The following is a 13,377-nucleotide window of genomic DNA, read 5'->3' on the forward strand; positions in this document are numbered from 1 at the left end:
GGGTATATATACCCCAATTTGGGTGAAGTATTCTCCCTTCCCTCTAAACATTACGTGTTTATTGCTAGGCAGGAAGTTAAGTGATGTGGGCAATAAACTGTTCCTTCTACCTTAATGTGACCTGACCTGACCTCACTCCTCACTGATCCACAGCTATCCACCCTTATCAGTGACTGCAACCATGTGATTGCCTCCACCATACACTTTCCTCCTACAGATAACCATTAACTTCTGGTGTAGAACCAAGACCACGGCACTCCTCATTTCCATAGGATACTTGATAATTACCAATAACATGTTCTGTCAGTACTTACACGTCCTGCATTCCTCTCCCTCCCTCTGTGACATGATTAAGGATATTTCTAGTTTATAAGTCAGAAACCATCACAGGTAAATCCATGGGCATGCTCATATAAAACAGGTCTACCCCAGTGCCCAAGCCTCAACATTCATACAAACCAGGTCTACACCTGTACTTCAGCTCCAAATTACATACCTACAGAGTGTGCACATGTGCTTGAACCCAATTAGTCAACTAAGCCAGGTCTAAATATGTGCCGAAGCCTGAACACTCATAAACTGTAAACCAGGTCTGTATGGACTGTAAGGAAATAAAGATCTTGTTTCCTGGGGAACCCTGTACGATTCTCTTAGACAAAAGCGCATGTACGCACACATGCATGCACGCACGCACACACTCCCTCCCAAGCAACACACCCACACACAGAGCTCTGTCTGCGGTTAGGAGGGGCCCCATCACTTTGTCCACATGCTTGAGCGCACAGCTTGGGGAGGAGTGTCTGGTGCGCGAGACTAGGAGGCTGCATGCATACAAACATATGACCTCGGACAGACAGACAGGCAGGTAGGCAGAAAGACAAGCAGGCAAGCATGTAGGCAGACATAAAGGCAGACAGACAAACAGACAGAGACATAAAGATGGACTGTAATGTGTGTACTCACATCCCTCCCTCCACCAGGACAGACTGGACCCGGCTGCAGCCTCCGGCCAGCTGCAGGTTGATCGAGCCGGCGGACAGAACCACCCTCTTTCCCCGCAGACCTGACCTCTCAAACAGGGTGACCGAGGGCAGAGAAAACTCCTATGAGGAGAGAGAGAGAGCGAGAGAGAGAGAGAGAGAGAGGAATACCAACGTTATTTTGAGTAAGTTTGAGGTTTTTAAGGTTATTATGTCCCCTGATAACCTCATGAAGAACAATCACTCTTTCCATGTCTGGTGACCTTTTTATTGTTTGAATGACTAAACATTTTCATACATTTAAATATCATGAGATACCGACCTTAAACATTCCACTAACTAAATCACCTCGACTCAACCTACTCAAACATCTCCCTAGCCAAGCAGCATATATCGAGATAGACTCTGCCACTATTCCTATTGGTTACCCTTTACACCAAACAATTGTCCAAAAACAATGACTTTTTGGGATTAATGAGTCATGTGATTTGTGGGACCAAAATGTATTGGATGAAATACTGGAAAAAGCAGTTTTTTCTTTCTGCCATTTATACATTACATTATTATTTGTGCCATGGAGGATTGACAGAATGTCTAAAATGGCCCCATATTCCAAGCAGTGCACCATAAAGGTAATAGGGTTCCATTTGGAACACAACCAGATAGATAATAGACACGGTACTCACAAAGCCAGTGGTCTGCATGGACAGGACAGAGGAGTTGGGCCCCACACACCCCATGGCCCTCAGATCAGGGTAGTCCCCCTCCTCTAACACATACTTCCTCTCAGTGAAGCGCTGGCCCTCGAACGCCAGCCAGCTGGAACACACACAAGCACACATGTGCACACACACACACACAAACAGAAAGAGGAGACAATTTGTCAATCAGGTATTATTTTTCTCCATTACATCATCATAATGTTCCAACAGCAAATGTACAAAGTACTAGTATTTACTAAATGTAGATATACATTACTTTGGGCACAAGTCCCTTAATCTAGCAAATTATGTAGCTAATGGTAAAGGAAAGATACTATAAATGTTACTAAATGCATCTATGGAACAGTATTATGGAACAGTGTAGAACTTTGGAGGAATAACATGCTGTAAGTGCTGTACTCACCTGCCAGCCAGCACCCTGCAGGAACCCAGGGAGAACCCGTGTGGCAGGGCAGGAACACTGTCCTCTAGAACCTGGACAGAACCCTGGAACCCAGGCTCCGAGAACAACTGTATCTGAGATACACAACAGATACAAAGTCAGATTCTGTCAAATATGTGGCTTTCATGGAGTGGTTTCCAAAATGACAAAGACATGTAGGTTGGTTCTGTTGTTTTTAGTTGACTTACCTTAAAATTGGCTGATTTTCCCAGATTATCCTAAAAATAAACCACAAATGAGGGCATTATTAAGAGAACTGAGGAAATGATTTTACAGTTCTTGGATCAGCCTATTGGTCATAGATTACTTTGTTATTTTCACTGGGTGTCCCAAGTGGCACACTGTTCCCTATAAAGTGCACTACTCCCACTCCATAGATTACTTTGTAATTATCATTATCTCTTTGTCCATCATCCATACGGTATGGCCCATGTCAATCCTCCCACGTTGCCCCCCTTCCAAAAGGAGGTAACTGATTCGAGTATATTTCAATTGTATTTCAATTATTTTATAAAGTTAATCATTTAAATTTGCAATATTAATACTTTATAATATGAATAATGTATAATTATAATACACAGTACAAGTCAAAAGTTTGGACACACCTACTCATTCCAGGGTTTTTCTTTATTTTTACTATTTTCTACATTGTAGAATAATAGTGAAGACATCAAAACTACGAAATAACACATATGGAATCATGTAGTAATAAATAAAGTGTTAAACAAATCAAAATATATTTTAGATTTTAGATTCTTCAAAGTAGCCACCTTTTGCCTTGACAGCTTTGCACACTCTTGGCATTCTCTCAACCAGCTTCATGAGGAATGCTTTTCCAACAGTCTTGAAGGAGTTCCCACATATGCTGAGCCCTTGTTGGTTGCTTTTCCTTCACTCTGTGGTCCAACTCATCCCAAACCATCTCAATTGGGTTGAGGTCGAGTGATTGTGGAGGCCAGGTCATCTGATGCAGCACTCCATCACTCTCCTTATTGGTCAAATAGCCCTTACACAGCCTGGAGGTGTGTTTTGGGTCATTGTCCTGTTGAAAAACTAATTATTTTCCCACTAAGGGCAAACCAGATGGGATGGCGTATCGCTGCAGAATGCTGTGGTAGCCATGCTGGTTAAGTGTGCCTTGAATTCTAAATAAATCACAGACAGTGTCACCAGCAAAGCACCCCCACACCATCATACCTTCTCCATGTTCACGGTGGGAACTACACATGCGTAGATCATCCATTCACCTACTCTACATCTCACAAAGACATGGCGGTTGGAACCAAAAATCTCAAATTTGGACTCATCAGACCAAAGGACAGATTTCCACCAGTCTAATGTCCATTGATCGTGTTTCTTGGCCCAAGCAAGTCTCTCTTCTTATTGGTGTCCTTTATTAGTGGTTTCTTTGCAGCAATTCGACCATGAAGACCTGATTCACACAGTCTCCTCTGAACAGTTGATGTTGAGACGTGTCTGTGACTTGAACTCTGTGAAGCATTTATTTGGTCTGCAATCTGTGGTGCAGTTAACTCTAATGAACTTATCCTCTGCAGCAGAGGTAACTCTGGGTCTTCCTTTCCTGTGGCGGTCCACATGAGAGCCAGTTTCATCATAGCGACTGCACTTTAAAAGTTCTTGAAATTTTACGGATCGACTGACCTTCATGTCTTAAAGTAATGATGCACTGTCGTTTCTCTTTGCTTATTTGAGCTGTTCTTGCCATAATATGGACTTTTACCAAATAGGGCTATCTTCTGTATACCACCCCTACCTTGTCACAACACAACTGATTGGCTTAAACGCATTAAGAGGGAAAGACATTCCTCAAATTAACTTTTAACAAGGCACAACTGTTAATTAAAATGCATTCCAGGTAACTACCTCATGAAGCTGGTTGAAAGAATGCCAAGAGTTTGCAAAGCTGTCATCAAGGCAAAGGGTGGCTACTTTGAACAATCTAAAATCTAAAATATATTTTGATTTGTTTAACACTTTTTTGGTTACTACATGATTCTATATGTGTTATTTCATAGTTTTGATGTCTTCGCTATTATTCTACAATGTAGAAAATAGTAAAAATAAAGAAAAACCCTTGAAGGAGTAGGTGTGTCCAAACTTCTTTACTGGTACTGTACATTATTTACCAGAATGACGGGCATGATGGAGCTGATTTTGGAGCTAAGGGCCCCCCAGTCCTCCGGGCTTCCGTAGAGGCCTTTCTCCAACACATACACCTTTCCAGAGAACCCTGCCTCCTCGAACACCACCCACCTAGGTGGGACACATGGGGGCCATATTCATTAGGGCACAACATATCAAAACATTTTGCAAGTTCAGTTAGTCCCTCGATGTTTCAGTCCGAGGGCCAACATTTTGGTGAACAATTGGCAGTGAGCAGTGAGCAAAATAACAATATAATTTCTAACAGAAGTTCCAAAGATTGCAACATGTGGTTGCATCGCATGCATCCACGAATCACACAGTTGACTAAATTCAAGTACGTTTTCCAAACTTCCCAGGCTTTCCAGAAATCCCGGTTGGAGGATTCCTGGAATCAGGACGGAATAAGCAGGAAATCCGGAATCCTCCAAGCAGGATCTCTGGAAATCCGGGGAATTTAGGGAAAGTTACCAGAATTTGGCAAACCTAAACACACACACCATTAGAGAAACATTTCAGATTAAACTGTGCTGCACATTATGAGTTTTATTTTTATTTTTTACAGATCTGTGCTCTTTAGATGGATGTCACCCGAAGACACAATCTATGGCAACTGAATAGATAGCAAGACGTATCTAAGAAGTATCTAATTAATGTAATAAAACCAAGGTTAATATTTTACATTAACATTGACATTTCAGATCAAACATGTAGATAAGATTAGCTCTTACGTTCCCATGCACACTTTTAATTAATGTTGTCTTTGATTAAAGTATCTTTGATGGCTGTGTGTGTGTGTGTGTGTGTGTGTGTGTGTGTGTGTGTGTGTGTGTGTGTGTGTGTGTGTGCGTACAGGATAGAAAAGACCACAGCAGAAGCTGAGGAGAGTGAGAGAGAGTGTGAGAGCGTGAGAGAGCGAGAGCGAGATAAATAGTGTGTGTGTCTGTGTGTGCGTGCATGCCTGCATGTGTGTGTGTGTGTGTTGAAGACCACAGACAAGTCTCTATCTGCTGGGTTGAGTCAACAGGTTGAATCACAGAGTTTAGTTAGAACTTCACAAACGGAAGAAGCACGACAACGATGAGGTTGTACAGTACACTATAATAACAGGGTAACAGGGTTCACAACACATTAACATAACCAGAGATGTACCTCCAAAAGCAAGGCAAAGTGTTCCGCTGCACATACAATACACCACCATTTTGTGAGCTATACGGCAATGAATTCCAAGTACTGTAGATACATTTTATGTCTACTTTCTTCTACCAAAAACGAAATGTTCAGCATGTCAATAAAGTAATCAACAATATGATAATATCAAATTTGCAACAAAAAAAGGAAATACAAGGTATGATTTATGATTTGTCAATACAAGAAAACAGGCCTAGTCTGTAAACAAAACTTGGGATAGGTAAAATAAAGCCCAAACATGAATTTAGCCCAACTTGCCGCTGATAACTTCAAAACTCCACAAGTCATTCACAAGCATTTAACCTGGTTAGCCCTTTATCCCAAAACATTGAACCAGAAAGCTTAGTAAATCCTTGTATAAGACAACACTGTTACAGTTGTAATTGAAAGGATTATTATATTGTCATTCAGCTAACTCTGACCGCCTGTGACTTATTTCAGTACTCCTGCACCACCTTGTTCCCACGCTTATGCCCTCTGGCCATTGACACAGGGATGTGGGCTGGTTACATGACCAACTGACAGATAGACACAGGAAATTAGGTGTGGACTGAACTGAACATCTGAGGCGGTTTGGCGCCCTGTCTCAACGTGTTGAGGCGGGGAGTGGCAGCCAGCCTATAGTCAGCTCTACAACTACAATCATGTTTATTAGGGACAAAACGTACAAAAACGGAGTGAAACATGTAGGGACTACCTGAACTTGTCCAATGAGAAACGCTTGTTTTTGTTTCCTTTTTAAAACCCCTACTGAACTCAACCCTACTGAACTAGACCCTGAGCTGGAGAGAATGAACTTTATACTGTACATGAATGAACGCGTTAGACATATAGTGAGAAACAATTAGCTAGCACAGGCACATTTGTAATAGTGTTAAGGCTGTGGTCCTCTATATCTCAGCTGGTAGAGCACGGCGCGTGTAACGCCAGGGTAGTGGGTTCGATCCCCGGGACCACCCATACACAAAAATGTATGCACGCATGACTGTAAGTCGCTTTGGATAAAAGCGTCTGCTAAATGGCATATTATATTATATTAATATTATTATAGAGGGCTGCACATGCTATAAGATAGTGTGTGTCAATCTCTAGGCTCACTTATAACTTGCATATCTTTAAACTGAGACTGTGATATGACATTGCCACGAGCAGCGCAGCAGACGATGCACTCCCAGCGTATTCACAGAGTATCTGTGCATGTGCACGGGTGTGTTTCAATAGCTACAACCTGATATCTGCGGGACCAAAAAAGCAGAGAAGTTTACACTCGTGCTTCAACGCTCCTTTCCTTTCCTTTCTTAGTTGTTGCAAAAATCGTCCCAATATTGCTGTTTACTTCGCTGACTCTACCTTTAACTAGGTTCAAATATGCTTTCAGAAGCTACACTGTTTGGCTAGTCAGCTAACTTTTTCACAGCTAGCAGGAAACTAACTTCTTTTTATTAGAACACTAAGATTTCCGGTTTTGTCAGTCAGGTAGTACACATGCCACTATAGCACACCTACACAGGTAGGCAGGAAGTTAACTCACGGAAGTCAACTGTTCAGATGCAGTGATAATAATTAAACTTGCCTGACCTCTGACCCCTGACCTCAGCTACATAAGCTCACTGGAGTATTTAAATCAGGACAGTAAATGAGTGGGTTACAGTTTGTCTCATTACATTCAAACTGAATAGCAGAGCACCGTCCTGGCATTCTCTATTCAACTAACTGGTCATTTTCCTATTAAACAAAAAGACCTGGCAAGGGAGACTTAAAGCCACAATCTAATATTCCCTGCTGTTAAAAGGTCATTTCAATTAATGGTCATGGATCAATAGGTATTTTTGAATTTGAAAGTGGTTATATTTCCCTAGCCCTATCCCTAAACTTACCAAAGAAAGTGGCATGGTCAAGTTGTTGAAATTGAAGATTGCAGCTTTAACAGTGCACATCAGAGGTGGAAACAGAGAAAGAAAATGAGATATCAGACTTACACTCCGCCCATAACGTGGAGAGACTGCGTCTTCAGCCCGTAGCCAATCTCCTCCATATTGATGATAGGTTCTATGAGGTCGATGTTACCGCCCAACTCGCCAAAGTCTCTCTCGCTGAACATTTTGATGTGCGGGGACATGAAATCCTGTCATGGGAAAAAAATTATGAACAACAATATATGCCATTTAGCAGACGCTTTTATCCAAAGCAACTTATAGTCATGCTTGCATACATTTTACATATGGGTGGCCCCAGGAATCAAACCCACAACCCTGGCAGTGCAAGCGCCATGCTCTACCAACTGAGACACACAGGACCACAAGTCATTTGGCACACCCATAGAAGTAGAATTACTAGAACGTACAAAACCCCTCACCCCACAGCAATTTGAATGGTACCAGAGAGGAAGAGGCGAAGCGAGAGGTTTTACTCTGTCCATGAAAATAAGCCCATGAAGTGAGGAATTGTTGTATGGAGATCAATGAGAGAGTGCTGAATTTGGTCAACAAAAAATTGAATTGCTAATTTGCTAAATCAGGCTTATTTGATCAAATATACGTTTTGTAATGGTTAGGTTGTTACGAATGCACTGATATAAGTGGATGCACGTGGCATTTTGGCAACATTGAAAAAGATGACTTTACAGTGAGGGAAAAAAGTATTTGATCCCCTGCTGATTTTGTATGTTTGCCCACTGATAAAGACATGATCAGTGTATAATTTTAATGGTAGGTTTATTTGAACAGTGAGATACAGAATAACAACAAAGCAACCCAGAAAGACGCATGTTAAAAATGTTATGAATTGATTTGCATTTTAATGAGGGAAATAAGTATTTGACCCCTCTGCAAAACATGACTTACTTGACTTGGTGGCAAAACCCTTGTTGGCAATCACAGAGGTCAGACGTTTCTTGTAGTTGGCCACCAGGTTTGCACACATCTCAGGAGGGATTTTGTCCCACTCCTCTTTGCAGATCTTTTCCAAGTCATTAAGGTTTCGAGGCTGATGTTTGATGCGGTGAAGTTGTCCTGTCCCCTTAGCAGAAAAACACCCCCAAAGCATAATGTTTCCACCTCCATGTTTGACGGTGGGGATGGTGTTCTTGGGGTCATAGGCAGCATTCCTCCTCCTTCAAACACGGCGAGTTGAGTTGATGCCAAAGAGCTCAATTTTAGTCTCATCTGACCACAACACTTTCACCCAGTTCTCCTCTGAATCATTCAGATGTTCATTGGCAAACTTCAGACGGGCCTGTATATGTGCTTTCTTGAGCAGGGGGACCTTGCGGGCGCTGCAGGATTTCAGTCCTTCACGGCGTAGTGTGTTACCAATTGTTTTCTTGGTGACTATGGTCCCAGCTGCCTTGAGATCATTGACAAGATCCCCCCGTGTAGTTCTGGGCTGATTCCTCACCGTTCTCATGATCATTACAACTCCATGAGGTGAGATCTTGCGTTGATCCCCAGGCCGAGGGAGATTGACAGTTATTTTGTGTTTCTTCCATTTGCGAATGGAACCAACTGTTGTCACCTTCTCACCAAGCTGCTTGGCAATGGTCTTGTAGCCCATTCCAGCCTTGTGTAGGTCTACAATCTTGTCCCTGACATCCTTGGAGAGCTCTTTGGTCTTGGCCATGGTGGAGAGTTTGGAATCTGATTGATTGATTGCTTCTGTGGACATGTGTCTTTTATACAGGTAACAAACTGAGATTAGGAGTACTCCCTTTAAGAGTGTGCTCCTAATCTCAGCTCGTTACCTGTATAAAAGACACCTGGGAGCCAGAAATCTTTCTGATTGAGAGGGGGTCAAATACTTATTTCCCTCATTAAAATGCAAATCAATTTATAACATTTTTGACATGCGTTTTTCTGGATTTTTTTGTTGTTATTCTGTCTCTCACTGTTCAAATAAACCTACCATTAAAATTATAGACTGATAATTTCTTTGTCAGTGGGCAAACGTACAAAATCAGCAGGGGATCAAATACTTTTTTCCCTCACTGTATATCAGAGTTGTGCCCGTTGTCATAGAGATAGATAGAGCACCCATCATGGATAAAACCCATTTTAGCATAGACATTGCCATTGAGGGCTTCCACCATTTTAAAGTAGTCAACTGGGTGTGGATTCCAATGAGTTGGGAGCAATCAGCCAATGATAAGAGCATGGCGTTTGCAACGCCAGGGTTGTGGGTTCGATTCCCACGGGGGGCCAGTATAAAAAAATATGTATTCACTAAATGTAAGTCGCTCTGGATAAGAGCGTCTGCTAAATGACTAAAATGTAATGTAAATGTAAGAAAATTGACTACTTTAAAATGGAGATAGCCTCAATGGTGCTGCCCATGCTTCCACAGACTCTATATTGGCACAGATACAAAGATGAGTCCTCTATCTCTATGGCCCGTTGTTCGCAAGTGTGTCTGCCCTCTCATTGGCTAGAATGGTCCCACCTGATCTCTCCTCCTCCCGGCTGCCTTCCATCTTTGAGGGCATGCATTTCCATTGTTAGAGCGTTCACTCGAATATCTCATCAGTATAATAGACAAGCTTTGGTGGTACACTCAGGAGTGTCCAACCTTCGTCCTTCCTGCAGGCTTTAGCTACATCCCTAATCTAACACATAACATGTGTTTATAAAACGTGCTGATCTAGGATCTAGGACCAGGGCATGTATTCAAAAAGCATCTCAGAATAGGAGTTCTGTTCTAGGAGCAGTTTTGCCTTTTAGATCATAATGAATAAGGTTTCATGGACAGGGGGGGACCAGATCCTACATCAGCAGTCCCACTCTGAGATGCTTTGTGAATACGGCCCAGGTCCCCCCTGTCCATGTAATCTTATTCATTATTCATGATCTAAACAGCAAAACGAATACTAGATCAGCACTTTTGTCAATACGGGCCCTGATTTTACTAACCAGCTGCTCCCCAGAACCTTGATTAGCCGAATCAGTTGTGTTTGTGTTGGGCAGGAGCAAAAGCCTACATACATAGTAGCTCTCCAGGAGGAGGATTGGTCACCCCTGCCATAAATAAAATGCTAATGCATCGCTCATACATGTGTTATTTATGGGTTATTAATGTGCTATGTTGTCCCTATGTAGATACTATTCAAGTAAATGTTGCACAATTCAGTTAAACGTCATAGTATGATACCTACAGCCAGTACAGGACGTATGGACAGCAGCTGATCAGTCCCTCCTCCCCAATCCCTCCAGTCCAGGTACTCTCCCTCCTCTAGGACATGCTGGTGACCCTCAAACCCTGGCTGGTCATACCCCACCCAGCTAGGACAGCAGATAAAAGGGCATTAGGCAATGTCTACATTGTAAAGACTGTATATTATATCATATGTATGTTACTGTAACACAGTGATCCTAAACTCATGCTACTGGAGAGCTTCAGTACTTCAGGTTTTTGTTCCAGGGCAGCAGTGAAACAACTGACTCACGTTATCAAGGTGTTGAAGATCAGTTAGTTGAATCAGGTGGAATGGTTTGAACCTGGGACAAGTCTCCAGTACTGTGGCTCTCCAGGAGCAGGATTGAGGGTCACTGATGGTAACATTTTGTAACACTGTCTATTTGTTTATTGTGTATTGTCATATTGACCAGTAATAAGGTATTATATATATATTAACGTTTTGAGAGATATAGGGACTTTTTTGCACAGAGATATATAACTTACAGTCCTCCAAGGATCTTCACAGAGCCCACTGACTTCAGTCTGTTTGAATCCAGGTTCGATGCCTCTCCCTCTCCGTCTCCTCCATCTCCAAAACAGAACACGTCCCCATCGATCTCTAGACAGAATCCCTCGAAGCCAGGCTGCTCATACACCACAGCCTGAGGAGACCAAGGTCATAGGTAAGAGGGAGCAGTTCAGATGGTGGTCAACCCCTGATTGACCCCAAGGCCTAACAGTAATGATTAATGTTGTTGTTTTTCCATGTGTTTCCCTAATCAGACTTATGATACATGTTAGCCGACAACATGCTAAAATAGTACATTAATTAATATATGTACACTACCGTTCAAAAGTTTTGGGTCACTTAGAAATGTCCTTGTTTTCGAAAGAAAAGCAATTTCTTTGTCCATTAAAATAACATCAAATTGATCAGAAATACAGTGTAGACATTGTTAATGTTGTAAATGGCTATTGTAGCTGGAAACGGCTGATTTCTTATGGAATATCTACATAGGCGTACAGATGCCCATTATCAGCAACCATCAGTCCTGTGTTCCAATGGCACGTTGTGTTTGCTAATCCAAGTTGATCATTTTAAAAGGCTAATTGATCATTAGAAAACCCTTTTGCAATTATGTTAGCACAGCTGAAAACTGATAAAGAAGCAATACAACTGGCTTTCTTGAGACTAGTTGAGTATCTGGAGCATCAGCAATTGTGGGTTCGATTATAGGCTCAAAATGGCCAGAAACAAATAACTTTCTTCTAAAACTCGTCAGTCTGTTCTTGTTCGGACAAATGAAGGCTATTCCTTAAGAGAAATTGCCAAGAAACTGAAGATCTCGTACAACGCTGTGCACTACTCCCTTCACAGAACAGTGCAAAATGGCTCTAACCAGAATAGAAAGAGGAGTGGGAGGCCCCGGTGCACAACTGAGCAAGAGGACAAATACATTAGAGTGTATAGTTTGAGAAACAGACGCCTCACAGGTCCTCAACTGGCAGCTTCATTAAATAGTACCTGCAAAACACCAGTCTCAACGTCAACAGTGAAGAGGCGACTCCGGGATGCTGACCTTCTAGGCAGATTTGCAAAGAAAAAGCCATATCTTAGACTGGCTAAGATTGGGAAAAAGTGTCATGGACAGACAAATCGAAGTTTGAGGTGTTTGGATGACAAAGAAGAACATTTGTGAGACGCATACCAAATGAAAAGATGCTGGAGGAGTGCTTGATGCCATCTGTCAAGCATGGTGGAGGCAATATGATTGTCTGGGGGTGCTTTGGTGGTGGTAAAGTGGGAGATTTGTACAGGGTAAAAGGGATCTTGAAGAAGGAAGGCTATCACTCCATTTTGCAACGCCATGCCATACCCTGTGGAGTTAATTTCCTCCTACAACAGGACAATGACCCAAAGCACAGCTCCAAACTATGCAATAACTATTTAGGGAAGAAGCAGTCAGCTGGTATTCTGTCTATAATGGAGTGGCCAGCACAGTCACCGGATCTCAACCCTTATTGAGTTGTTGTGGGAGCAGCTTGACCGTATGGTCAGATCGCAGGTAGCTTAGTGGCAGGTAGCTTAGTGGTTAAGAGCGTTGTGCCAGTAACCGAAAGGTCGCTGGTTCTAATCCCCGAGCCGACTAGGTGAAAAACCTGTCGATGTGCCCTTGAGCAAGGCACTTAACCCTAATTGCTCCTGTAAGTCGCTCTGGATAAGAGCGTCTGCTAAATGACCAATTTTTTTTTTTTTTTTTTTTAAATGAGAACTTGTTCTCAACTGGCTTACCTGGTTAAATAAAGGTGAAAAAAATAATAATAATAAAATGGTGCGTAAGAAGTGCCCATCAAGCCAATCAAACTTGTGGGAGGTGCTTCAGGAAGCATGGGGTGAAATCTCTTCAGATTACCTCAACAAATTGACAACTAGAATGCCAAAGGTCTGCAAGGGTGTAATTGCTGCAAATGTAGAATTCTTTGACGAAAGCAAAGTTTGAAGGACACAATTATTATTTCAATTAAAAATCATTATTTCTAACCTTGTCAATGACTACATTTCCTATTCATTTTGCTATATTTCCTATTCAAACTCATTTCATGTATGTTTTCATGGAAAACAAGGACATTTCTAAGTGACCCCAAACTTTTGAACGGTAGTGTACATATATACATATATACAGTACAAGTCAAAGTGTGCAAAGCTCTCATC

The 13,377-nt window shown here is 42.0% G+C and overlaps 1 protein-coding gene across 1 annotated transcript in view; it reads right to left on the minus strand.

Annotated features, from left to right (window-relative positions):
* The window catches only part of LOC311106464 (uncharacterized protein), a 54,799-nt gene that overhangs the window by 16,796 nt on the left and 24,626 nt on the right, over positions 1 to 13,377 (minus strand). Inside the window, exons 11-18 of the mRNA XM_084148800.1 lie at positions 11,169 to 11,326; positions 10,642 to 10,768; positions 7,478 to 7,623; positions 4,292 to 4,418; positions 2,333 to 2,362; positions 2,106 to 2,218; positions 1,667 to 1,799; positions 964 to 1,103 (exon numbers count right to left, since the gene is read on the minus strand). Of these exons, the coding sequence (XP_084004926.1) occupies positions 964 to 1,103; positions 1,667 to 1,799; positions 2,106 to 2,218; positions 2,333 to 2,362; positions 4,292 to 4,418; positions 7,478 to 7,623; positions 10,642 to 10,768; positions 11,169 to 11,326 (974 nt within the window). The remainder of the gene's footprint in view (positions 1 to 963; positions 1,104 to 1,666; positions 1,800 to 2,105; positions 2,219 to 2,332; positions 2,363 to 4,291; positions 4,419 to 7,477; positions 7,624 to 10,641; positions 10,769 to 11,168; positions 11,327 to 13,377) is intronic.

Source organism: Coregonus lavaretus (assembly GCF_964263955.1).
Source record: "Coregonus lavaretus genome assembly, chromosome: 31".
Taxonomy (NCBI): domain Eukaryota; kingdom Metazoa; phylum Chordata; class Actinopteri; order Salmoniformes; family Salmonidae; genus Coregonus; species Coregonus lavaretus.